A 27,078-nucleotide genomic window follows, 5' to 3' on the forward strand; every position below is an offset into this window, starting at 1 on the left:
AGAGTAAATATATAATACACAAGAATATTTTTTTAAAAAGATACCAAAATATACTATAAAGAAACAGCAGTTAAAATCCTGGCACAGGAAGAGACCTATATAAGCGGGAGAAAAAAGCAAGGTTGAAAATAGACCCATAAGCATATGGGAATTCAGAGTATAATGATAGCATTTCAAATGAGTGGGGAAAAGGCACGATGGCATAATTGGCTATCCACTTTTTAAACACTGAGATTCCTTTCCTCATACCATCTGAAAAAAAAAATCTCATCATAAAATAACAAACTATAAATGTAACAGAGAAGAAAATGGAGGAGAGTATTTTTTATAATCTTGGGTCAAGACACTTAGGAAGTCATAAAGGAAAGGGCTGAGATCTGACTAAACATTAGAAACCTTTGCATGGGGGCACCTGGCTGACTCAGCTGGTTGGGTGGCTGACTCTTACTTTGGGTCAAGTCATCCAGGGTCCTGGGATGGGGCCTGGCATGCGGCTCTGCATTCAGCAGGGAGTCTGATTGAGGATTCTCTCCCCTTCCCTCTCCCTCTGCCCCTTCCCCTGCTTGCTCTCTCTCTCAAAGAAATAAATAGATCTTTAAAAAAAAAAAAAAGAAAGAAACCTTTGCATGGCACAAGGCACCATAAACAGAGTTTGAAGACAAATGATAAACTGGGGAATCATTCACATTTAGTGACAGAGAATTAACACCCCCATTACAGAAATCACTCACTACAAATCTGTTTCAAAAGGACAAACCTCAAAAGAAAAATGCACAAAGGACAGAACCTGGCAATTCACAGAAAAAATATAAATGACTGAAAAATACATGAATAGAAGCCCAATCTTACTAGTGATAAGAGAAATGGAAATTAAATGAGATCATTGGATTTGCAAAAATTAAAGACTATAACGTCCAGCACAGAGGCAGGAAACACACTGTTGGTGGGAGCATAACCTGCTTGTGTGTGACAGTCCTTTCCCCAATGTTAAATGCAAACCCCTTTTTAAAACTTTATCCTATAGAATCACTCGTATAGGTAAGCAAGCATATATGTACAAGGAAGATCAATGCAGCCTTATTTGTATTAGTGAAACAAATAGATGTAAATGATTTTTATTTGATAGTGAAATCCTTAAATAAACTATGGTTCTATTTTATTCTACGGGATATAACAACGGTTAAAAAGAATGACGTCAATTGATGGGAAAAAAGAAAATTGCTTCAATGGAGGAAAAGAAAAAGAATGAGGTCTGTAAACACCAATAGGGAAGGAGGTCTGTGACAAATCACAGAATAAAAAAAGCGTGTAGCGTAACAGTATGTACATAGACTATGATGCCACTGTATTTATTAGTAAGTGTGCACAGACACCATCTACACACGTTTGTACGGAGGTAAACAAGGCTCTGGGAAGATAGCCACCATCGTATTACCAGTTACTCCTAGAGAATGTGACTTCAGGGTGAGGGGAGGGCTCTCTGAACTGCTTTAATATTATTGTACTATTTTAATTTTTGAAACAAGGGATGATGCACTACTTTCGTAATTAGAAGAACTTATACTATCCAGTGTGGTGAAAGGAGGTGTAAACTCATCCACCTCCGATGGGAATACAATCTAGCACAATCCTTCCAGAAAGTAACATGGCAACATGTATCAGGAACCTTAAAAAGACTGAACCCTTTGACCCAGTGATTGGACTTTGGGGAGTGTCCCTTAAAAAAATCATTGAAAATGCACATGAAAAAAAGAGTATGAAGCTAGTCACAGTGCCTCTGTTTAAGTTTTTCATGGTTACAGTAGGTTTTCTCCCTCTGATTCAAAAGTGTGAAAATGTTTTAAACATTAAATTTCGTTTCCTGGGGCGCCTGGGTGGCACAGCGGTTAAGCATCTGCCTTCGGCTCAGGGCGTGATCCCGGCGTTATGGGATCGAGCCCCGCATCAGGCTCCTCCGCTATGAGCCTGCTTCCTCCTCTCCCGCTCCCCCTGCTTGTGTTCCCTCTCTCGCTGGCTGTCTCTGTCTCTGTCGAATAAATAAAATCTTTAAAAATAAATAAATAAATAAATTTCGTTTCCTTCTTCAATTATAATTATAAAAGAACTCTGCATAAAAGAAGTAAAAATCTTTCTTTCCCCCTTCTAATGCCACCTGCTCCACACTCCCAGCTAGTGCCCTTGCTTTCTTGCCTGCCCCCCTCAAGTAACCACCCTTAACTGCTTTTCTTCTCAACCTCAAGGGTTGAGAACCTGCTTTTGAATCCTGGAACTGCCAGACTGTGTGTCCTCTTGCCTCACCGCCACCTCACAGGGCCCATGAATGATCTGAATGTGTTAGTTCATGTAAAGAACTGAATTTAGAACAGCGCCTGGCACGTGAGACACTCTCTGTATCTGTCCGCTATTATTTTCCCCGTGTGAGCAAATGGGTTTTTTAAAAGGATACACAAACAAATGGCATCCTAAGCACACTACTCTCCATCTTGCCCTTTTCTATATAATTCACAAATGGGAAATAGTCCAAATCTAAGAGCTCACATTTGAGCTTTTGGAGTTCTGACTGTACCAGACGTGCTCTGTAATCTATACACACGATCTCATTGGAGCCTCACGACCACCAGATACAAGGGAAACAGTGGGAGGAAAGCTCGCTACCAGTGGATACTCTTTCATATTGCTGATTTTTGTACAATGTTCATATACCTATTCAAAAAAATGAATGCAATAAAAAACCAAAACCTCACCCTTGTTTTCACAGCTGCAATTCCTACAAATCCAGGCTGTCAAGGTAGCTGACAAAACAAGGCTGTGCTCCTTCCTGGACCGCCAAGCATTCCCAACCTTTGCGAGCACAGCTTCTAACCATCTATGTCACCTCAGAAAGGCCAGGCCCCTCTCTGTTACCCTTCTGATTGCCACTAGGAGGCACGGCTGTGACCAACTGACCAGGACCCCAGCTCTCCTCCTCCTAGTACTATCAAGCCCAATCTGTTCCTTTACCAATTTTCTTCTTCCTAATCAGTATTTTTCTCATCTTCTATCTCTTGGTTTTAGCTCCATTGCCTTTCCTCCCCAAAGTCTTACATCAGTTAACTATATGAGGTAGAAAGGACCCCTGGACAGAAAGTCTGACGACTGCCACCTACCAGGTCTTAAAACTTGGTAAAATTAGTTAACGCTCATGAGGCAAAGTCTCCTGGTATATCAGATGGAACTAATGATAGCACCTTCCTGAAAAGGATGCCTTAAAAAAATGTGAAAATGCTTTGTAAACTAGAAAATTCTATTCAACTATTAGTTATCACTCATGTCATACCTTGTGTAGCCTGTAAGCTCTTTGTCAAGGGGCTTATTTTCTAAATTGCCCAATGTGCCCACACCCAGGAGGCACTCAATAAATGAAATTATTTTGAAAACAAAAGCAAAATGACGAGGATTAAGGTTAGGAGTAAGCATCCCCACCTCTCCTTTGCATCTTTAGGGCTGCGACAAGAGGAGGGCTGGAGGGCGCTTGCCCTGCCTTCTCCAATGGCAACGCGATGTGCTTCTGCTCTGCATAAATTCTGCTTCCTGCCTTTTCGGTAAAGGTAGGCGATCAAGGATTTTATGCATATTCATATACAGATACGTATATAAACACATCACATACATCAAAAGTATTAATTCTTAATTAAGTGTGCTAAAATGAAATAGGTCTGGAATTTCATTCACAATAATCCAGACGGAGGAAGTAGGTGAGGGGTGCAGACGAAACAAGACTGACCACGACAGATGCCTGCTAAAGCTAGGTGATGTGGCTTTTTTCCAAACATACTTTTGTGTATGTCTGAAACTTCCGACAATGAGTTTGTAAAGTATGCTAAATGAAAGGTGAGCGTAAATAGTGCCTAGCACAGCACTTGGCACATGCGTACTCAATAAATCTGGTGAATCAAAGAAAAAATATGGAGCCAGTTCTAGCAGAGGGCACAGTGTGAATTCATTACTAAAATTTTCCAAGTTAAATCCCAAATACAATTTAAATTCTATTATCTTTCAAGGACGAGCACACGAATATAGTATTTACTGAGCACTTAACTATGTCCCAGGAACATTGCTAAGGCCCTTCGCATATTATTTCATTTAATCCTTACAATAATTCTATGAGGTAGGGGTTTTTTTTAATCCCCATTTTACGAATGCAGTTTCTAAGGCTCCAAGAGATACTAAATCACTTGCCTAAAACCATGTGACTAGTAAGGGGCAGAGCTAAGATTCAAATATAGATCTGATTTCAGAGTCCATATTCAACCAGTGTACAAAACTGTCTTTCCAGTACTTCATAAATCTATTCAATGCTATAAAACTTAAAAGGCTTTTAAAGACATTGATATCATAGTAAAATCTCCCTAAACTTCCATTTGATGTAAGTAATGAAGATTGGAAGGTGCAGCACATTCCAGAGAAAACAGAGGAAGAAAATACTAAGGAATATTCAAGCCGGCAAAGGCTTTGAATCTACATAGATGACAACACACTTACAACATACTTCTAATGTAACTATGATGACTCTAGTTCTTGAAACACAAATTGAGTTATATGATTTGACAATATAAAAGTTTCCAAACTATCTGTTAAAGATGAGCTCTTCCAAAGTTAGGCACAAAAGAGTCCTTTACACTATCTTTTATGGTCACTGTAAGTAATTGTGGCACTTATCACTAAGCTATTTTTCAGTAAATTCAGACTTATAAAAATTGAAACAATTCCCATACACTGTTCACCCAAATGTTAACAACTTAACACATCTGCTTTATCATTCATTCTCCATTCATTCACATACTATTTTCTGAAGGGTTTAAGATGCAAACATGATGCCCCTTTATCTCTAAGTACTTCCACGTGCCACCACTGTATTTTAATCAGTTGGTCACGTATCTGTCACTAAATGATGTCTTCCCCCAACCCCCAAAACCCTGTTTTATTAATTCATCTTGCTCTACTAACGCCCAGTACAAGAGAAGTCACAGGAGACAGAAAGGTCACCCAAAAGTAAGTGATGCATTAAATACCATGCTTTATTTCAAGCCAAAGAAAAGAGAATACAAACATCTCTTGAGCGCCCATCCCATGCACAACATTCTGTATTGAGTAGTTTAACAAAAATAATAAGCCACAAGTTTCACCTGCTTACGATGTTAAGAACCCAAACTGAGCTGAGGTTATGTTTGTGATCACAACAATCTACACATTCTTGCTGCAAACAGCTAACACTCAGCATCTATTCTAGTGCTTTCTATCTCATCACAGATGACTTTGCTCCATATAAATTATTAAAGTGAAAAGCTTTAACCTCTTAATGAAAAGGATTTTAGAAGAACCACAAGACGTAATCACAGTTCCTTGTAGGTACTCAAACATCTACTGATGACAAGCTGTCATGTTCAAGTACTTCTACAATTCAGAAACTAGCAGCAGTTACAAGCTAGACCTATATGCTATTGCTAATGTTTGACATTTTTTAAATATTGCTTTAAAAAAAAAGGTAAATATACCTATCATCTAAACACATAGGCCAAAGTCGGGGGGAAACATGTAAGATGCAGGATTTAATTCTGGCTTTTCCTGTCCATTTTTAATGATAAATTCCTATTAAGACTAGGAGGGTACTACACCATTTTAAGTGCTCGACAACCACATGTGGCTTGTGGCTACCATACTGGATGGTGCAAATACAGAACACGTCCACCGTCACGGTAAGTTCTACTGGGCAGCCTTGTTGAACCATTAGTTCTGTATCCCCTTGTAAAAAGCCCTGCACCTGAGGTCCATGTCATTCAGCTAAACCACTGCTTCTCAAACTTTAACGTGCAAACGAACCACCTCGGATCTTGTTAAAGTGGTGATGGCTATTTAGTAGGTCAGTGGTGTGGCCTGAGATTAGGCACTTCTAACCAACTCCCAGATGTGACAATTTTGCTGGTACACCGACTATGCTACCTTCCTCCTTTCTGTCTTCCTAACGATTACCAACTCCCAGTCATTGTACCCATGCGTCAGATTTTCTTTAGCACACAGCTTACAGCTCTTTTCTCCTTCCTAGCCCCTGCTGCATCCTGGGTGACTTCAACCGCCCACGGGACGATCCAAGCAAGTTCCTTGACCTTCAATGGTGTCCTCCATTAACTACCCAATTCCTATAATCACACCCAGACACCTTTACAATCACCTAAAAATGGTTCTAACCTCTGAAATCACTATAAATCACACACACTTTGGGAACCACAAAATGATTGCTTTCCCAAGTACGTTCACTCTCATTGATCTTCAACTTTATCAGGACCCCCAGTCTATTAATTCCTTCCTCTTTCTTTTTTTTTCCCCTGCCTTCACTTCCCTATCTTAGATTTTTGCCTTGCAAATATCCTAAACTCCCTTTTACCTTTACTTCTTTGTTGAACCCACTTGGCAAAATCCCAATTCTGAACTAACCAACTAACCCCCTACTCTGTGCTACACACAGGATCCTGAATTGCTGGAGGATGTCACACAACCTGAGAGTATCGCTATATTAATTAATGGCTAACAACCCTCTATCCAGTCTGGAAACCTTACATTTCTCTGGGCAAGTTTCCTCTCCTAGTCTTCACAACTATTCTTTGAAACTTTCTCCTCTCTCCCTCAATTTCCAACCCTCATGCCTCACCCTACATTCTCCTTCACAGAGAAAACAGACCAGTTAGGAACCACCCCTCCTCTTCCTTCTCTCCTATTACAATGGAAATGTTCTCCTATCACAGGGCAATTCTTCTGTTTGTGCACTGAATCTCCCTCCTTCCTGGACCTTCCATCTCTTCTTGCCTATCAGATCCTTTCTCATAAGCATCTACATATCAACTAATCCGCTGCCCTCCAACATAAGGCCAATAAGGGAAAGAAGCCAGTCTGAAAAGGCTACCTACGGTGCGATTCCCAGTATATGACACTCATGAAAAGGCAAAACTATGGAGACAGTAAAGAGATTCTCAAATTTAGTATTTCAAAGCACAGTTCATATTCCATCAAACTAACATGAACAGTCTGAATTATGGAGTATTTGTCATTTCAAGTATTAGCAAACTAGGTTATTGAGCCACCGATGGCAAATGATCAAGACACTGCCACAGGTATCAATTCCTCTTTGCTGCACAAACTACCGTGCTACAATTCTCAAAGGTAGTCCCCGAAATACAATCCCATAAACCCCAACCGTAAATTGTAATTGTAAAGTAGAACACAGGTTTCCCATTAGAACAATGAAATAATTGCAAGTTCTGTTTCTGACCAAGCCCTCAATATCAAGTAAATTACAGCTAGATAAAAGTGATAAAAGCCAAGATTCAATAAACACAAACTCTGAAATGCCTCTAAGTTGCAAAATTATGCTTCAAGTTCTACACAATGAGTATAAACACACCGTGTATACATTGATAATACAAGGGGTCCCAACGTGCTACGAAAGTATACACTGAACCCAAAATTCAAAACAATTGTATCGTGAATTTGAATTGTAGGAATCCCGCCAGTTACATTAAAAAACGGTCATCTTGAAAAGTATTAATTTAGATCTTTCTCTAAGTTTCTCAAAGCAAAAGGATGGTCAAAATTATTTTCCTTTAAGCCGTCTGCAGTGACTTTCCTCTACCACTAGATGGTACTATCAGCTTCAGAAATCTAGGGAATAAAAGGGAAGCAGGCTCCATCAATGACTGCAGCCCCGCTCAACTATCCTGCCCCAGTGTATCCTATACTTGTACTCATCAGAGCCTAACTCTCAACCCTTGGTTTACCATACACATCTGGTCCCTACAATCTTAAAGAGAATCAAACAGACTCTTAAAATCTGAAGTTATGATAGTGAGCAAGCTTTCTCTTAACCTTTGAACAAGGTTTGTCAATTGAATTCTAGAACTAAACGAGGAAAAAAAAAACAAGGAAAACACTGTAAAGGTTTCTCAGTTGCACTTTATCACCTCTAAAATGTTCTGTTCTTATTTTTTATCCAATCTGTTTAAAGACATTTTTTTTTCCTGAAGATTATATATTTAACCAGCACTACACTAAAGTACTGGAACTAATCCAGAATCCCAAAGTGGAGGATGTAGCCACGATCTAAAATATCAAAAAGGGTCCCAAACTTTAATATGCTAACACTGATAATTAGGTAAATCTTGACACAGGAAACCACTTCCTAAATGAACAGGCTCCAAGCATTCTAATTCTAAGCAACACGTTCTCAGAGGCTAACAAAAACTAAAAATGTCTAATTTAAATGGAAGGACGGAACAATCTCAGATTAAATCTAAGCCTGTCTATATTGCTAGTGAAAGTAGCAAAAGCATCTGTTTGCTAAGGTGTGAAGGAAGTCAGGATTCAATTTAAGAACGTTCCCATCCCTTTTAAAGACCAAGGATAACTTGGCTAACTATATAGAAATACCCCTAACTTTGTTTTATATAAATTTAAGGAGAAACAAACTATAAAGTAATTTTAAAAGTTAACTATTTTAAAATTGATTACTTCTTATGAACATGTCTGTATTTTCAAAAAAGTACAATATGAAAATTTAACAGGAAGCCTGGTGATCACAAAACGTACCAGAGTCTCTAGTTCATCTGACGGTAGCAAGGATCCCAATTATTACCTTTACAATCTACTAACACTTACATGAACACAGCAATCCAAAATCACTAGCATCGTTTTTTCCTAAACATAAAATATATTCTCAACGTACTCCTTACAAGTACTTCAGGGGTAAAAATTTTCTCAAAAATCCACATCTTTTTCACTATGTACATTAGTTTATCCTAACACTTTTCTTAATTCTTTGAAATGTGTTCAATATTGAGATACATCTTACGGCAAAAATTAGTATAGCAGAATTCACTCAAATTTCTTCTGGATACTGAAAAGTGGCTGCATGACGTACCTTCAGAGTTATGTGCGGTTTTCTTGTGTTTTCGGCAATAAACCCTATAAAAAAATGAAGAAATCAAAAATTATCAAGTAAACAAACTAAACTCGTTTTTCAAATTAAGAAAACGAGCAGTACACTTCACCCCATTCACAAGCTGGATTCCAAAAATCTTATTAAACGTCCTATGCCATTTCTCTGACCATTAAATTCCTTACCAAAGACACCCTTTACAATGATGATGAAATGCTTTGAAATGGGAAAAACTTTTACAAAAGCCTAAAGAAAGTATGACTGCTAAAAAAAAAAAAAAAAAAAAAACTTAAAGAGAAGTTAAATAATTACATGTAAATTCCTTGTGAAGGTTTCTCTCGTATTTGAGCTTTGTCATGCAATGCACAGTGGTAGTGGTATGTCCTGTGACATGTTTTCACATCACAACCAATTGTTGCTCCAGGACAATGGCACAAAGAACACATCTACAGCAAAACAATAAAATAATTATTATTAGTGTGCAATTTTGCTAAGGCCGTGATGTCAGGTTAGAGGCATATCAATCTCTGTCAAGGAAAACAAATTGGTTATTGAAAAGTTTTGTAACTAATAATGCTATTTTTCTGGTTTTCTCACCTAGAAATAATTTGAATAAAATTCTACTAGGGGTATTTTTCCCCCAGATTAAACGCTGACAAAATTAAAGGACTATTATTAATGTCTACTGTTTCACTGTGGTCAAGAGAAAATCTGAAATGCTGCAAATCAGGAATGTAAGTTGTATATAACTTAGACCTTTTCACAATCCAGATTTTCCTGGAAATGGGTAACTGCGGAAAATGTCTCATACCAGAAAAAATGTTTCCTTCACATTTCCACTTAATGAAAATCTTTGGGGGAAAAAAAAACCTCACATTCTACTGGGGAACTTGGTAAAATCAATTTCAAGTGAGGGAAAAAGGATTAAAAAAATTAAGTAGATTTTTAAATATCTCAAGCTCTAAAAAAATATCTTGTAATGTCAAGTTGATTGTGAAAATATGCTCATCTATTTTAATTTAATCTATGTTACTTACCTCTTGCATTATGAATTCAGGCAAACAGATAAAAGAACAGACTTTAAACATATTTTAATGTAATTTACCTTCTGACTTTATTAGATAATTCCTATTGTTTAACTAGCTCATGCTCTCAATTTAGGAAAAAGCTCTTTTAAAAAAGCACATAACAATGGCTGTTAGTGGATTTGATTAACATAACGGTACTGAGTGGACTTTTAACAAGGCTACACTCCTAAGCTATAAATACCATGCCAAAATAAATTCACTGTAAGGTAAATCTTAAAAACTGTTTCTTGGTTGCTAGATACCTCATTCGGAACTGTTCTCATTCCTCTATTAATTTTAACATAAAGAACACTTACTATCCTAACTTTTAGATTACTTGGACCCTAAGCAATTTGGGTATACTGAGAAGCTAATCTAAATTCCAATAAAATTCCTTACACTTCTCCAAGCAAGTCAAACACTCAACCTCTCATTCAAACTGTCATTTAAAAAATAGTCCTGAGTCAGAAACATTCTCAGTACAGGTACATCCCAGAAAACACGAGGGCCAGTGCCCATTATTAAAATACTAGAGAAATACTCCATTTCCTTACATACAGAAACTTCAAAGTATTACTGTAAAAAGAAATACTGTGCCAAATAAGCAGGAAAAGCTGTTAAATACTTTTGGGTGGCTTATAAATTCTTGAGAAGGTACAGCATTTGTATACAGCTTAATTATGAAGTTTTCTCATTTTAGCAAATTCTTTCATCAAAAAACACACTTATTATAGAAATTCTGGAAAACACAAGGGCAAAAAGGAAATTAAAAAAAAAAAACAACTCATAAGCTTACCAAGTGGAGATGCACTTACAGTATGTTACAATGTTTATGTGCAAGTATTTTTCTATGTAATTCTGTACATACTATTTTACAACCTGTTTTCTTTTATCGTAACAAGTCGAACATTACCCCACCTCATTAAGAACTCTACTGCAAGTAGTTCATCTTGAAATTTCATCAAAAATGGGTTTGCACAGGTACATTTTGAAAAAAAACTGTTGACTTCAATTAGCAAGCAAAAATGAAAGGCGGGGAGGAACTGTTAAAAATACTGTACTTGGCTCAACACTGGCAAAAACACAGTGAGGTGGGCACTCTCATATCCTGCTGTAAATCACTATACTCTGGATAGCAGCTTGCCTTATTTATCAAAGAGCTTTTTTAAAGTTCTGATTTCCTGATCTGCTAACTTTACTTCTATTAATCTAGTTTAAAAAAATGAGATTCAAATGATTTATATACTTATCACCTTCATTACAGAATTATTTACAGTAGTCCAAAATGTAAAACCACTCATGGAAAACAACTGAACAATTTTTATCTTTGAATTATAGCACACCCATATGTAGAAATACTCCATAGCCACTCTCCAAAGAAAACTTAATGGCATGGGAAGATTTTTATGTATAATACTAAATGAAGAATAAAGCAGGATACAAAACTATGTTAATTATGATCACAATTATGTTTGTAACATAAATTCTTTGAAAAAGGGGGGGAAGTATATATAGCAAAATGCTGAGGGGCTGTCACTAGGTGGTTGGTTTTCTTTATAATTTCCTGTATTTTCTGATTTTTCTACAAAAAATTATTTTGGGGGCAATATGCTAGCAAATGCTTTTAATAGCCATCTACCAGTTTTTTGAGAATAAGAAGGAAACCAAATGTCCAAAATAGATCAAAATTTGTCTTTGCTGGTTCTCAATTTAAATCTGCCCAAAGTGTCACGAGTAAACTACAGCAATTTAGGACAGATAAGATTTTTAAGTGAGAAAAAGCTCATTCTCACTTTTGTCAGCTCCTCAAGGAAGAAAAGAAGAAGAGATTCCAATAAAAATGGGTTTCAAAGAGTGGAAAATTCTTTTTAAGGTTAGCAGTAGGAATTTTTCTCAATTAGAATTTACTGGATCTATTTTAAGCAGCATTCATATAAAAGCTGAAATACCCACTTGCATATAAAATTCTGGCAGGATGCTAACAAAATAGCAAGAAGTACCCATAATAAAACTAAATATGCAATTTAAATATGCTTGTATACCTATGAACACAAAATGGCAACATAACTGTTACCTTGAAGTCTACTACACTACACACCCCAACCCCTAAATAATTCTTTTATCCCTGAACTGCTGTGGGACTTAAGATACAATATTCATTTTGGCTCTTACCATTTTACTTCCTTGTATGGCTAATTATATTTATAAATGTATAAATTTTATCCATCAATTGTTTCTAGACTGAGTTTTTTGGAAGACTGACACTGCTTTGCAAAGTAGTGCTCGATAAATGTGCTGACTTTAAGCTTACTGTTATTGAAGATTTTAATATCCTCCGGTATATTTTTTCTAATTCGTGTTTCTAATACCTGCAGATTTAACATAATAATCTTCAAGCATGTCTGCACACTTAAACAGTCTAATCTAGAATTTGGAAAGGTAAAACTGAGAAGAACAATCCAGTTGAAGGGGCACAGAATGAGCAGAGGTGAGAATATTTGGGAGGAAAAGATTAGCCCTGTGGGAGACAAGGTTAAGAATCAAAAGAGAAAAAAAGAAAAAGTTGGGGAACCAGATAGGTAGCTGGTATACTTTCCTTAAAAAAAAAAAAAGTTATGGAAAATAAAACATAGGTGCCTCTCTTGAAGAAAGTAGAGTCGTAGGAAAATGGGATCCCCAACACAGCAAGGCAGCAGTTGGCTGGACCCAGGTAATGTTATCCTGCATTTCTCTTTACATAAAACATTTGCCCTCAAATTTGTCACGTTCCCTCCTGGGCTCCTCACAGAAGGACTGTCAGCTGCCATTTCACATCAAGTTTGCACGACCCGTGACTCTTTCAAAGGTGGGAAAATGCAGGTTAACCTGACAGGAACATGGTGAACTAACGGTGGACCTCTTCCCCCTGTAAAAATGTCTGTCACACACAGCAAATATTCTGTGGAGGGCTTATTTCCTGCCCCCAACAGAAGTATAAATGTCAACTGTCAGCTTATCCTGTTCATACCCTGATTTCAAGTTCTTCAAGTAGAGGTGAAAGCTTGCTGTTGATAATGATTTTTCTTTTACTTTTCCTCCTCTCTTCAGTTTGCTACTTAGTAGACCTAGGAAGCCTCAAAACTCAGATCACCTCTTCTGAAATGGGGAGACTGGAAAAAAAGGCCCCATCCTCTCTTACAGATGTGTGCACGTCATCGTTATAGTATGGTTAGAAGCTATACTAACCTCAATTTTTTTTTTTTTGCTAAAAGTTATATATATTTAGGATGTATGCACAATATTTTAACATGAGCGAAATGCTAAATCTGTGAAGCCAGCCTATGTTAACGTTGAGCTGTACCCGACAAGCCGAGTCTCAAGGGGCTGACCCACAGATTAAAGAGGAACTACGTCACACATGAGAGCGGACGAAGGGAACCGAAAGGACTCTGACTTAGCTAAAGTCCTGCGGGAGCCAGAGGCTGGCACGAACCTCCTCAGTCAACCGAACCAGGCCAGGGCTGAAATTCAGTGTGCGAAAGGAAGAAGTCCTAAGGAATGAAAGGAGAAATACTGCTTTCTCAGTAGAGAAGCTCAGGGAAAACTCAACCAAGGGCACAGACAGACACAAAGTAAAACTAGAATGAGATTCCCAACTTCTAGGACAGGCAGAAAGGGATGGCTTTTGGGGGAAAGGCTGCAGTCTGATGGCTAGACAGAGTCATAGGGAACCAAGAGACAAAGGGCTTGCTAGGACTTAGCTCTGCCCAGCTTAACTGCTGTGTATGGACCATGCATATCGGTGACTGACCACCACTGCATAGATATAAATCCTCACAGCCAAATAGTTACTACTCTCAAGACATCCGCTCCAAGAAAAGGGCTATAAACCTATGAGAATGCAAAAGACGTTCCAAAATGAGGCCATATTCCTGAGTCTGTAGGCAAAGAAAACATGCCAAAAGCACTCGAGTTGGGAACAGGGTACCTAGGATATCTGCACAGGAGACATGAGACAAACATAAAGTGAGGGCTGTTCACCTTACACTGGTGTCTGTTGTTTTCAATAACAGACAACACTACCTCCAGCAAAAACCAGGACGCAGGGCAAGGCAGTTGGGGCAAGTTTTCAGAGCTGTCTAAAAAATGCTCCTGAACTCCAGGTTCATTGCTTTATTTATAGGAATAGGAATACCTCACCTATCCAATACGGTTAGAAGGCTCAGAGTGACCTCTGAAGTATCTGGTTAAGTGACAGCTGTCTGATTTACCAGTTAAAAATTCCTAAAAAGAGAGGCGTCTGGGTGGCTCAGTCAGTCGAGCAACCAACTCTTGATCTCAGCCCAGGTCATGATCTCAGGGTCCTAGGATCGAGCCCCACATCAGGCTCCATGCTCGGTGCAGAGTCTGCCTGAGATTCTCTCCCTCTCCCTCTGCCCCTCCTCCTGCTCTCACTCACTCTCTGTCTCTACCTAAAAATAAATAAATAAATCTTTTTAAAAAAAATTCCTTTGGGGTGCCTGGGTGGCTCAGGCAGTTAAGCGTCTGCCTTCAGATCAGGTCATGATCTCGGGGTCCTGGGATAGTGCCCCATGTCGGGCTCCCGACATGATCCAGGGGGAGTCTGCTCCTCCCTCTCCCTCTGTGCTCTCTCTCTCAAATAAATAAATAAAATCTTTTTTAAAATTCCTAAAAAGAATACCACTGCATGGTAGGGTGGAACATGAACTCAGGACTGTTTCTGGTTTATGCTAGAGCTCCAATTAAAAAAAAACAGTTCAGCATTTTGAAGAGGGTCTTATAAAAACACAAACTTTGCAATATATTAATAACAATAAACTTTATATAATAATTGGTTCTAAATGGAAAGGTAGACAGCAAAAATGACATCTGAAAGCCACCAAAGTTATCAGAAAAGAACACACCTGATAGGTTAGGACCTTAAATTCCAAGTGCTTCTAAAAAGCAGGGCCACTGAAAAGTACTTGTGTTTACTAGAGTAACAGACTAAATCTAAGTGGTTAATGAGCAAATCAGTTCAGAAATCTTTTCAGAACCGGAGGGCCATGAACTAAGTAAGCCTGTCAAGTTCTTACTTAACCTAGTCCCCTGACCTTGCTCTGAATATCACATACTCCATACTCATACTTCATGAGTCACCACTGATGAGCAATTTCAATGGTCTTATTGTAGCTTTTGAAGGGTTGTGTTTTTTTAATCTGAAAACATTCAGAGTTTCTCTGAGCTCAGATCGATTGGTTCAGGCTGTTCTCAGGTGTAGGTCTTTCAGGCTGAGGGTACTCTGAACTCTAGACAGGCTGCCTGCTATCCTTATCAGTGAAGAACGTCAAATACACATCCACGCTCAAGTAAGTACCAAGACATCCCCACGAACCAGACATAGATTATTTTACATTCCTGGTTTGGGTTCTCCTCCATTAGCGCAAATAAATGAGAACTAGTTACATAATGACATAAATTTACAGTATTCCCAATTCCCAATTCCAAAAAGAAGTATTTAAGGAAGGCAAAGGAAAAAAAATTAATTTATTCAGTAATAGTCAAAGACCTGATTTTCTCCATCATTGGACTTGAAGTTTCTTTTTCGCCTTACATTCATTCTCCTTAATCACCTCCAAAGTAAAGCAAAATTCATTTTAATATAAATAACAGGTAAAATATTTGCACACATTAAAATTAATCTGCATGACATAATCTTTTATAAAAAAAAAAAACCCCACACATTTAGACGAATACACTCATGATGGATTTACACCTAGTTACACAGATGACAATGAGGCCAGTGAACAAATCTGCAGGAAGCATTTACCTGTTTTTCCACAAAAATACCCTATGGCAAGGGTCCTGCAAGTCCAATCCAGCCCGCCAGCCATTTCTGTAAATAAAGTTTTATTGGAACACAAACACCCTCATTTCTTTGTGTATTGTCTTGTGGCTGCAACTGAGACAATATTGCTGGCAAATCCTTAAATATTTATAATCTGGCCCTGGACACAAAGTTTGCCGACCCCTCTCCTAAGGCAATGGTCCATAACCAAGAGTGTTCATCAAAATCATTTGGGGGTGGGAGGGCACCTGGGTGACTCAGTTGGTTAAGCATCTGCCCTTGGCTCAGGTCATGTCAGGGTCCCGGGCTCCCTGCTCAGCAGAGAGTCTGCTTCTCCCTCTCCCTCTGCCCCCCCCCCCCCGTGCTCTATCTCTCACTCTCGCACTCTCTCTCAAATAAATAAATAAAATCTTAAAAAAATCATTTGGGAAACTTTTTCAAAAGATACACACCCACAATCCCCTGCCCACCCCCCTTCAGATTTCATAGTTGGTTAAGGACCACGGATCTAAGGATTTAGTAGCAGCCCTGATCGATCACCTGGTATCTTCTGCTTCTCTGTATGCAGTAACCAGTCGTAGCATTCTATGCACTGTAGGCACTCCATTTTGCCCTTACTGAATGCTAAATGAGCCATTCACTCTACTTTAAATAGCACTGGCATTTAATACTTACCTAATACTTTTGCCCACTTCCTCCTCCTTGAAACTCTTCCCCCTCTGACTTCTACGGCATCACTTTCCCACTGGAACACATTTCGAACGTCACTTTCTATGAAGCCTCCTGACTTCTCAAATAGAATTACTGAGGGTCCTCTACCCCAGTTCTCCTGTGGCATTCTCTACATACCCCTAAGGCTAAACTGTATGTATTCAAGGTGGCATCCACCCAAGGGTCTTGCCTTGTGCTTGGTACAAAGTAGGCACTAAATTAAGAAACTGATAAATGGACACAGAGATGAATTCTAGATTCTAGGGGGAGGGCTTGACAAATATCATGCCTAAGGAAATAACAAAAATAACACCATACAGGGCCAGGGAATGTTGAAGAAACACGCAAACCCTCTAGGTGAGGCATACACAGCTCTCCACCATCCTAACAAATAACCAACCGGGTTTTTCCCACTAGGTTTCTCTCCTTCCTTTTCAAACCGCTAGAGCTGCAAACCACACTAGAGCACTGATGAACCAAAAAGAGGAATTTTATGGTCTACCAGTACTTCCCTGGCCAATTTACACCCAACCCATTATTAAGGTTTCACACTATTATCCAACGGAAGCTCTTCTCTCCTTCAAACCCAACAATTAATGAGTGCCCACCTATTTATTAGAACGCTACTGAGCACAAATGAGACATCAAGTACTGTGCTAAGTGTCTTCATGCATTATCCCCATAATCCTACACTAGGCCAAGGGAAGAGTCTCTACCCTCCCAGAGACCAGAATATAGTGGGGAAGAAAGGCTTGCACACATGTAACAAATACGACACATAGCATGTTAAACTCTATGACAGAGGTGTGAAGTTTGAGCTGACCTCAAAACAGAACTGAGAGGCAGCTAGGAAGCAGCTAGGATGAATAAGGTCAGTACGTGCACAGCAGTGGGGACAAACAGAGGATGTTTGGGAAGCCAAGAGGAGAGAGAATGACATCAAGAATGGAAAAGGTGGATTATGACTTCTGAAGGGAAGGCTGAGGCCTCTGGGTATGATTTTGTATACACAAAGGCATCAGTGAAGGTTCAAAGTCAGGGAAGTAGAGATCCAGTAATTAGCAGCAATATGTTGGAAGGCTGGGAAGAAGATTGGGTACAGGGTAGCATCACGAAAGAAAAGACAGCAGAGACATCCCAGAAGGAGAACCAATGTGACAGATGCGTAAGAAGGAAGACTTGAAGGTAAAGGATTCAGAAAGAGAATCAGGGTTCAGGGTAGGGAAGATGATGAAGAATGGTTTAGACAGGTTGAGTTTTAAGATGCCCTTGCAGGACATCTATGTACAGCAGACAAATGTATTGCCATGATTATATTTCATTCTCTGCAGTGACTACTGTATATCCCTTTTCTCCTGAAAACTCCTGCTTTGCCTGTCCCCATCCCCTCCTATCCAAGGTGAAGTTCCTGCCTAAGGTTTAAAGACCCTGCCATTATCCCACCTTACTCAACTTGAATCCATTACTGCCAGTCTCAATGACCCATTCTGGTAGTTAACCTATTTCCTGGACTCATTCCCCCCTCCCTTTTTTTTTTTTTAAACTTTACCGTTTCTAGGAAGCAGTCTTACTTACCTAAATAGGCAAAACTCCTCCCACACAGAATGAAAAGGTGTATCTATAAACTGTCATATATGCCGATTCATGGCATTCCCGATATTTAGATCATAAACTCTCAAAATCAGATACCCCATTTCTCTAGGGTGCCAAGCACTCCACTGGAACCATGTAAAATTGGTCTTTCCATTTTTAGAGGCCACAAAAAAAATCTTGAGGGTAGCAGAGAATCAGAATATTCTTACCTAGTACGTTTATAAGATTCTTGCCCTACAAACTAACAATGCTGTTAATATATATTAAAAGGAGTCTGATTATGTCCTATATCCAGTAGTATTTCTATATTTGTTAAAAAACTACTAAGCTCTAATAATTATTTTTTAAACTCTGATTTGGGGTCGGGTAGCTTAAAAGGCAGTCCAGTGTAACTGGGGGGTGATTAAGAGTTCTAGCTGTGGAGCTCACTGGCCCTAAAGTCAAATGGCAGCTCTACCACTTACTAGTAATAGGACCTTAGGTTACTTCTCCGGGCCTCAGCTTCCTCATCCCTAAAGGGAGAATTAATACCTCCCGCCTCACATTATGATTGTCAGGATTATAAAGAATCATGTATTTAAAGTACTTTGCCCACATATTAAGTGTTCAATAAATGTTAGCTATTTCTACTATTGGAAAAAAAAAACAGGAAAAATGTTCAGAGGATTTCTTTATAGACATGTGAGTAAAATTTAGTTCGAAAGGGGAAAGTTTAGGAGTGACCTGAGGATACTCATCAAGTATATGAAAGATTTTCCAGTTTTAATAAAAGAAAAAACCCAAATACTTCCTTCAATGGAAGGAGAGAGACCTAGAATAAATGGCTTAAATTAAGTGAGATAATTAAATTATAAAGGATGAATTTCTCAATTCTGAAGAGTGTCATATAATTATGGCCATGATTCAAGTTGCTTGGGTAAAATCGCAACCTCTGGACATATTTAAGAATAGCAGAGATGAAAATCTTATGTTGGATGGCTTGGCAGCAATCTTGCATAGGGGGTGAGGGAGGTGAACTAAATGGCCTTCTGAACTCCTGTTCTCAGAGTGATACATCGGACACAGTTACCAATCCCAACAGAAACTATCCCATGTAGATACTCTGAATGGTTTCACCACCTCGCTTCATCCAGAAAGAGTATGTTCTTCAAATGTACTCCTCTCAAGTATCGCCTTAAAGAAGATGAAAGCGGTGACGATGATTCATATAATTTTACTTGGAAATTTGCATTTCTTGGCTAGATGGCTGGAGAATTAAGAGTAGATGGTACAGATGTGGTGTCACCATATGGCTGCAAAAGGAACTGGAAACCATTCTGGAAAAATATGTATCTGTCTTAAATGCAAAAACAAAGACTCAAATGATAACATCCTTAGTACTTTGGCAAATTCTTCCTGGTCCACCCTGGTGCCCAAAGGTAACGCAAAAGAGATGAATTTGCTCATACAGAATAGCTTTCCTCCCCCGATCTTCATGACTGACATGAAAACCTTGGAAAACCGCCCGTGGCAGTAAGAACACAGAAACCACACACCTGTACCTCCTGTTCTGTGACCTCCCACTCTCTCAAGACTCTGACCCAGCTGGTCACCTAAACACTTTCACTACAAGCCCCAGCCTCTTTTCTCTTTATTTTTCTTTGGGGCGAGTGAGCACCTATCTTAAGCCAACACCAGGTATAGGCTGGAACCTGACTTGAAAGCACCCAGGGACCAGCACTACTGGTCCACAGGTATTCATGACCTACTTTTCACCTAGAAATCAAAGTTAAACATACGAATGCTACTCTAGCCCTATCCCCTATGTAACTTATTTAAATTCTGACAGTTGGGAGAAGGAAAAGAGGCAAAACTATGTACCAGGCTCAAGAGTTCTTTCCTTTTAACCCTATCCCTTACTACTAGATGCCCACAGCCTCAAAACAGCTTTGTAAACACCTCTCCTAAGGTAACTCTTTCTATCTTTTATAGAACTTTTTAGCCACGGAGCATCGCTGTTTAGTAAGCAGTGATACAGCATTATCAGTTTAGTGGCGAAAAGACAAGTTAACAACCTGTCTAAAGTTATGCAATGTGTCAGCGGCGAGTTATTTAAAAAAAAAACAAACAAAAAAACAAGCCTTATAACTTTCTCAGCCCAGCATGCTTTTCATTAGCCTACAATGACATTAGCAGCACACTCTTATTTCTAAACAATAACTACAATGGTAGCTACCATTTATCAAGTCCTAACCACGTGCTAGGCACCATGCTAAGTCCTGTACAGTCTCTCTTTTAATTCTCACAATATCTCTGTGAGACAAGTCCTGTCACTATCTCCTTTTAGCGGCGCCGAGAAGGAGATAACTTGCACAGGGCCATCCAGCTAGTCAGTGACAGAGCTAGGATTCACATCCAAGTCTGCTCCTTACTACAGCTTGTGGTCTTAACCTCCAATGTTCTTCCACTCCCTAGACCAAGGGACAAATTCAATTCTTTATAACTCACTACACTTGGGAAAAAATTAACTCCCTACACCATACCATTAAAAATTAATCAAAACTATTTATATTAGTGAAGCTCGTACAAAGTTCTGATGCTCTCCTCACAAACAAGTCCAAGGAAACGAAATCTCCGCTGGATTTAGCAACGCTGCCGCCTGTACACGGCCGCTTCCTGTAAAACTAGGCCCTGCATTTGTTAATAATAAGTAACATTAGAGACCAAAGCTGCTCCCGTTCTGACCAGAGCAGCCACGCAAGTGACAAAAATGCTAACAAGTCAGGATGTAGAAGCATTTTCCAGGCATAGTCACAATGCCAAGGAATAAATAACAGGGTAATAAGGTTGACAGTACAACCACTTTCAGGTAAATAGTATTCTTTCTTTACATCTGAATTTATTTTTAAGGACTAGGAAATAAAAACATACTGCTCTGGTTCTCGAAAATCAGCAAGCCATAAAAACATGAAGAAATCTGAAACCACCAAATAAAAATCACACTAAAAAAACGAAGCATTCTATTACTACTACAGTTTTGGGGGTGGGGGAAGATAAATACTTTCAGTTAAGGTCTCACTACCACAAAAACTGTCTGACCTCTGAAGTCCCATTTGTGCCAATACTGATTCTAGGGTTTTAAGACTATTTATCCTAAAGCAAGTCTCAAATCCTTGAACTGCTTCATATTGCTTTTTTTCCCTAACACTGCAAGACTGATAATTTCTAAAAAACAGATTATTCCTGATCATCGAAATGAGAGTTCCTAGTTCTGCTCACCAGATTGTTTGTGAAATAGGAGATTATCCAGTGCCTAAGAACATGGATATACGTTCTGCCAAACCCATCTTTAAAATAATGGAGCACTTAATAGTGAAGCTACTGAAGGCACGTTGGCAGATAAAATTTCAACAGAGGGTTCAAAGGAGAAAAATAATAACCAAATGAAGAGAAGTTGTTTCAATGTAAACCATAACGGATCATAAATACCAACTGAAATGTTACTTTTCCAAAAGAACAACATATAGTATCCTGCCAACCTGGTTACTGGGAGAAGACAATTACAGGATCATTCAGTGTAGCAGAGCTTCAGACAAACAGTAAGATCCATCAAAAGTGATACTAAGTTATAAATGCTGTGTTATATAGCTGAACCATAGTAAAATACAGCAAGTGCTAACATTTTCCTGTCATCTTCACTTATGATGACCACAATCACTTTACGAAGATGAAAAGACATCTGAATTATGAAAATTCACTTGAATGAAGACTTCGACACATGATATATTCAAATTAAGCAAACTGCTTGTTTTCTGAGTCAACACAGCCTCCAAGAAGATTTTGATTCTTTTTGAAAAGGAAAAAAAATTGAATAATATAAATATTGATTCACTCCTTTTTTGTTGAGTGGTAAATAAGTTAAGCCCAACCTTGGAATTCTGGTTCGGGGAAAAAAAAAATACTGCAATTTAAAATCATAATGTTAATAATGCAATATACTGTAAACTAAGCAATTTCCTCCTTAATGAGCTTAAAATAAGTTTTATTCTCAAGAGGCAGAAATACCAACTTACCAGCTTCGTGCCTCTTTTAATTTCCTTTTGGACATCTTCAATAGAAAATCCACCAAGACTTTCGTTATCAGAGTGTGATGATACCAAAGCAGATGAAAAGAGCTATAAATTACATTTAAAAAAAATTAAGGTTCACATTTAAAGAAATTGCAGTGAAACAGTGAATAAGATGTTAACTTTACAAGGAAATTTTCTAGTAAAAACGGCATAGCATTAGGGAGAAACCATCTCTTTTAAAAATTTAACTGAGTTTTTTCGTATTCAGGAGTATTCACTGTCAGGATTCTCAGGGTTTCAGGTGTCTCGGTTGCCAGCCTGTACTTACCATGCACTTATGGTGTGCTGCCACCTTCTGGTTTTCAGATATTAGTAACTGTCCACATTCCTTGTCTCTATTTGACTTACAAAAGCCACATTTGCGCTGTCTTGTAGGCCCTTTTTTCTGTTCAACTGAGCTTGACATGATTTTTAAATTGCTTTTAGAATGCCACTTTAAGCCTCAAGAAATGCTACAGAGAATAAGAAGGGCAACAAAATGGTTAATTTCACTTTAATACCCGTTTGCACAGTCATGTAAGTTGTTTAATATTTAACCTAAGTTTTAACGTATGCATTTTTAAATGGCTATTTAGTATAGACAAATTCATATTAAAACCTACAATGCCTCTGAAATGAAAAATATGAACTATGCATAAAGACAAGGTAATAAAATAATTCAGGAAAATCAAACTGCTCCCAAATTGGGGGATATGTGAAATAATTAAAACGATTTCTGTGTGGATCGATAAAAAATGTAAAATGTGTGATACTAAAACAACCATCTGCTGACATAATTAATATAAAATATTTTTCATGTATAGCTAGATGCATGCCTCTTCAAGGAGACCAAGAATTACGTATCTAAGAGCAGAGTAGAAACTTCTTAGGGAAGGACACAATATCCAGAATGAACAGAATTCTACAATCGCACAATTCCTTAAAGTTCACATATTGATAAACCAACAAAAGGCAAATGAATGCACTTAACTGTGACTCTGGAACACCTATTTTCAAAATCTGCATTATTTTTAACTTTTAAAAAAAATCACGTATACATCTTTAACAAATTTTTGCTGTTGTATTCCTTTTTAAAGAAAAAATTAAGCTTGTAACAGTCTATTCAAAAAAGCATACTTTAGGAACCAATTATTTATTTTAAAAAACTATATTATCTGACTCTGAGGCTTACTCCAGGAGCCTGCTTATCAAATTAAAGTTACAAACTGACAGTGGTGTTTTAAATGTAGGAACTTTCACATTAAATTAGCAATACTGTATAAAAGGAAGGAAAATTTCCCTGAATGACCCTTAAATCTAGCCAAATTATAATTATAGGTAGCGGAGTCAAACAAAAAAAGGGAAGAGAAGCTCTAACACAGAAGGTTTCAGATTTAGATCATCAATCTCAACATGGATTCTTAAGAATCTAAACAAGTGTAAAATCAGTGGTGTGACTTCTGTCGTTTTCCCAAAGAACCAAACTAAGCAGCTGACGATCCAGCTTGGTACAACACACATCACAATCAATAATTAATCTACAGTTTTTGTCTTAAAATTTACTGAAATTCTTCCCGTTTTTCTACATACTTGAATATTTTCATAATCCTGTATTGAAAACTGGACGCACTAACACTACATTGTATCATTCTGAGAAGCACTTACTCCCCAGCAAGAACAGTAGCAGCTGGATGCCAGCAAGGTGGTAGCTGCAAACCATTCAGGGTTTTAAGATATAAAAATGCAGACACGGAATTAAAATTAAAGGTGAAGCCACAAAGAAACAGGTCTTTTTATCAATTTATACCTAGGGTTGTTTTTGTTTTGTTTTGTTTTCTTAAAAAACAAAACTTCAAAGGCCTTGGCAGTCTCTCCGTTGATGGGTTTAACAAACTCTTAATGCTATCTACAATTTTAAATACCTCAGTCTTCCAAATGGCATCGGATACTTTACAACAGTACCGCATTCATAGCACTGGCTATAAACCATGAAACTGATTGAAAACAGGCAGCAAATACTTTTAGGATTAAAGAAAAAAGGACATAACAGAGAAACAAAAGAAACAAAAGGGGAAGTGTGTTTGCATTTGTACAGGCAAATATGTGTTCAGTTGCTTTATCAAGAATATAGCTGCCAAAATCTTTAGAATTAACCATGCAAAACACCAAAATTCACAAATAGCACCAAAATTTGCTATGTGAGTTCTAAATTAGCTTTCTTTACTACTATGCAATGAATAGTAGGCACTCTGAAACCACTGTAATGTATTCAGCATTTCTCCCGGTCATCCTTGGCCAGTTCAAAGGATAGCACATTATGAATCTAATGTGTACAGACATCTTTAATGTGTAATTTCTGTACAATCCTAGCATACGCTATAAAACCGGTTTAAGATTTTTAAAAAGTCCCCGAGTAGAAAAGCACTTTTTATTCTTGAAATTAATTCTGAAAATGGTGTCCCTCAAATTCTACCCACACTGAATTCTGCCTCTTTGAATTTATAAACAGGTACATTTCTCCTCTTAATTTTGAGAATTTCCTTTTCCAGATATCAAAGACCCAAAAAATCCTAGAGAGAAAAAAGGTGCGCTTTATTTTGCATTCAAAAATACTCTAGTGTCTTAATCAGTTTAAATTGGTAAAGTGAACAGAAACACAAAAAAAGTGCACCAAACCAATTAAAAACTTTCCCCAATGTACAATGACTAAATGGATTTTTCCACTAAAATTCAAATAATGCATCTGTGCATATCTTGCTAATTTTTTACAGCCTCCTAGTAAAACATGAAGTGGGGAACATCATGGAAACAATGACTCCTAACAAAAATGTCTTTATCATAAAAATACAGATTTTTATCTAATACTGTCTCATTTGTGGTCTCTAGTTAGGGAGAATAAGGGCATTCCAAGGGCCAATATTAAGGGATTCATAATGATCCACACAGCTATATGGCCTTTTTATTTCAGTCTAAAATGTTTTCCAGCGCATGCAGAGATCAAACTTTGATGCTTTCGCCCAACAATGAAATCTTTTCCTTAAAAGAAACAAAACAGTATGGATAATGTTATAAAGCAGAAATTAAAAAGCAAAGGTATCAGCGTGAAAAACATCATTTAAATGTCTGGCAAAATATAAAAGCTCAATTAGTTAGGCTGAAGCAATCAATGCGTTCCTGATTTTACAAGATGCTGTAAAGCACCAAGGTAGAAATAACCTGAAACATCAAGGAGAGCATTCAAGAACCAAGTGGAGAGCTCATTCAATGTCTGGTATCTGAAAGACCATTTTCACAGAAAAACAAAACAAAACAAAAACTGCAGTTCCGGAAGATCAAACAATTCCGCACGCAATCAAGCTGAAATATACAGTTCAGAATATATAAACGTGATCCCCAAAGAAGCAGTATTTCTGTCAGGAAAGTTACAGCAGAGAGAAATAAACGAATAAGAGATGAACCGGAAGGGCACCTGAATTTGGTTGCACGATATTATTACATTCTTCGCACTGCTTTTTGCGGTTATTCAAAAGGAAACTGAAGGAATTTTCCAGTTGTTTCAAACCCAAGGGTAAGAAAGAATTTCAACTGTATGAATAAGACCTGATATTACGTAGCAAGCCGATGAAAAGAAAAGGTTTTTCAAAAATAAAGGATTTTTCAACTTCCACGCAGGATATCGAAACGAACAAATTTCAAAAGAATGCCGTGCTGTTCGTCCATATAATAAAGGATGGTACACATAACGTACCGGATCCTCTCCCCGTTATTTATTCCTCACTACACACTAGACTCCAAGACCTCCCTCTAATCAAGCGCTAGATAAACTCGCAAAACTATCTTCCTCTAAAACACTTTAGCAGGTCCTTTCGGTCGGCAAGTCAGGGTCCCCTAATCGTCCTTTTCCAATCCTCCCGAATCCAGGAAGATATCCCACCACTTTCTTTAACCCTCCTTCCCCAGGAGTTCGCCCTCAAGCAGTCTTCGTTTCAGATCTCAGTTTCGCCCCTAATTCCCCCCACCCCGGAGTTTTTCCTCATTCCGTAAAGCTAACCCTCTTGCCATCCTAACCATTCTTCCTCTTACGCTTCACAAACTGGGAGTCTCCCTCCTTCCCAAATATGTCCTAAGCGATGGCAAAGACTAAAAATTCCTAGTATTTTTTCTTCCCTAAATGCTGCGCCCCCTCCCCCGAAGTCTAGGTTTAAGCCTAACCTCTCCCTTAGCTCCTCCAAAGCACTTTTCTCAGCAGCCTCTTTGCCAAGCGCCTTCAACGAGCGGCGCTTCTGGGGTTCCTGACAATAAAGCGAGACCACCAAGAGTCCCCCTTAACAACGGGCAGGGGCGGCGGCCTGGCCACCGCCATCCTCCTTGTCTTCTCCCGCCGGGCAGAGAATGGGGGGCCCCAAGCTACCGTGGGGACTCACCGGCGGGGCCCAGAGGCGAACGGCAGCGGAGAAGCGCCAATGAGGGGAAAGAGAAAGAAGTCGGTGTCGGTTCTCCGGCAGCGCCTGGGAGCGGGGCTCTGTCGCCGGAGGTTGTTTCCTTTCATTCGAGGAGAGACGGGCTCGCGGAGCGCCCTTACGTCGCCCCCCTCGCACGCAACGACTCTACATAGCGTTAATACGTCTCGAGCGCGCCGCGGGCCCCGATTGGCTGCACGGCCGGGCAACTGAAGCCGCAGAGCCACGGAGCATGTGCAGAGGCCACCCCCAGTACGGATCGGGGCGGCAAGCTCCGCCTCCTGCTCGCGCGCGTACCTTCTATTCTCCGCTCCGCCGCTCCGCCAAGTGTTTGGGGGCAGGATCCGGGGAGATAGAGAAAGAGATT

The 27,078-nt window shown here is 38.7% G+C and overlaps 1 protein-coding gene across 4 annotated transcripts in view; it reads right to left on the reverse strand.

Moving 5' to 3' along the window:
• PHF6 (PHD finger protein 6) overlaps nt 1-26,870 on the reverse strand; it is a 44,712-nt gene extending 17,842 nt beyond the window's left edge. For 2 of the 4 annotated variants that reach the window (XM_048213583.2, XM_048213582.2), the window contains exons 1-4: nt 26,676-26,865; nt 22,541-22,724; nt 9,278-9,411; nt 8,948-8,991 (exon numbers count right to left, since the gene is read on the reverse strand). In XM_048213583.2, coding sequence (XP_048069540.1) covers nt 8,948-8,991; nt 9,278-9,411; nt 22,541-22,678 — 316 coding nt within the window. In that variant the 5' untranslated portion in view covers nt 22,679-22,724; nt 26,676-26,865. Of the gene's footprint in view, nt 1-8,947; nt 8,992-9,277; nt 9,412-22,215; nt 22,318-22,540; nt 22,725-26,675 lie in introns of all 4 variants that reach the window. The other 2 variants (XM_048213581.2, XM_026520621.4) reach the window with 2 other exon arrangements.
• Nucleotides 26,871-27,078: the final 208 nt, after the last annotated feature.

Source organism: Ursus arctos, chromosome X, assembly GCF_023065955.2.
Source record: "Ursus arctos isolate Adak ecotype North America chromosome X, UrsArc2.0, whole genome shotgun sequence".
NCBI classification, from domain to species: domain Eukaryota; kingdom Metazoa; phylum Chordata; class Mammalia; order Carnivora; family Ursidae; genus Ursus; species Ursus arctos.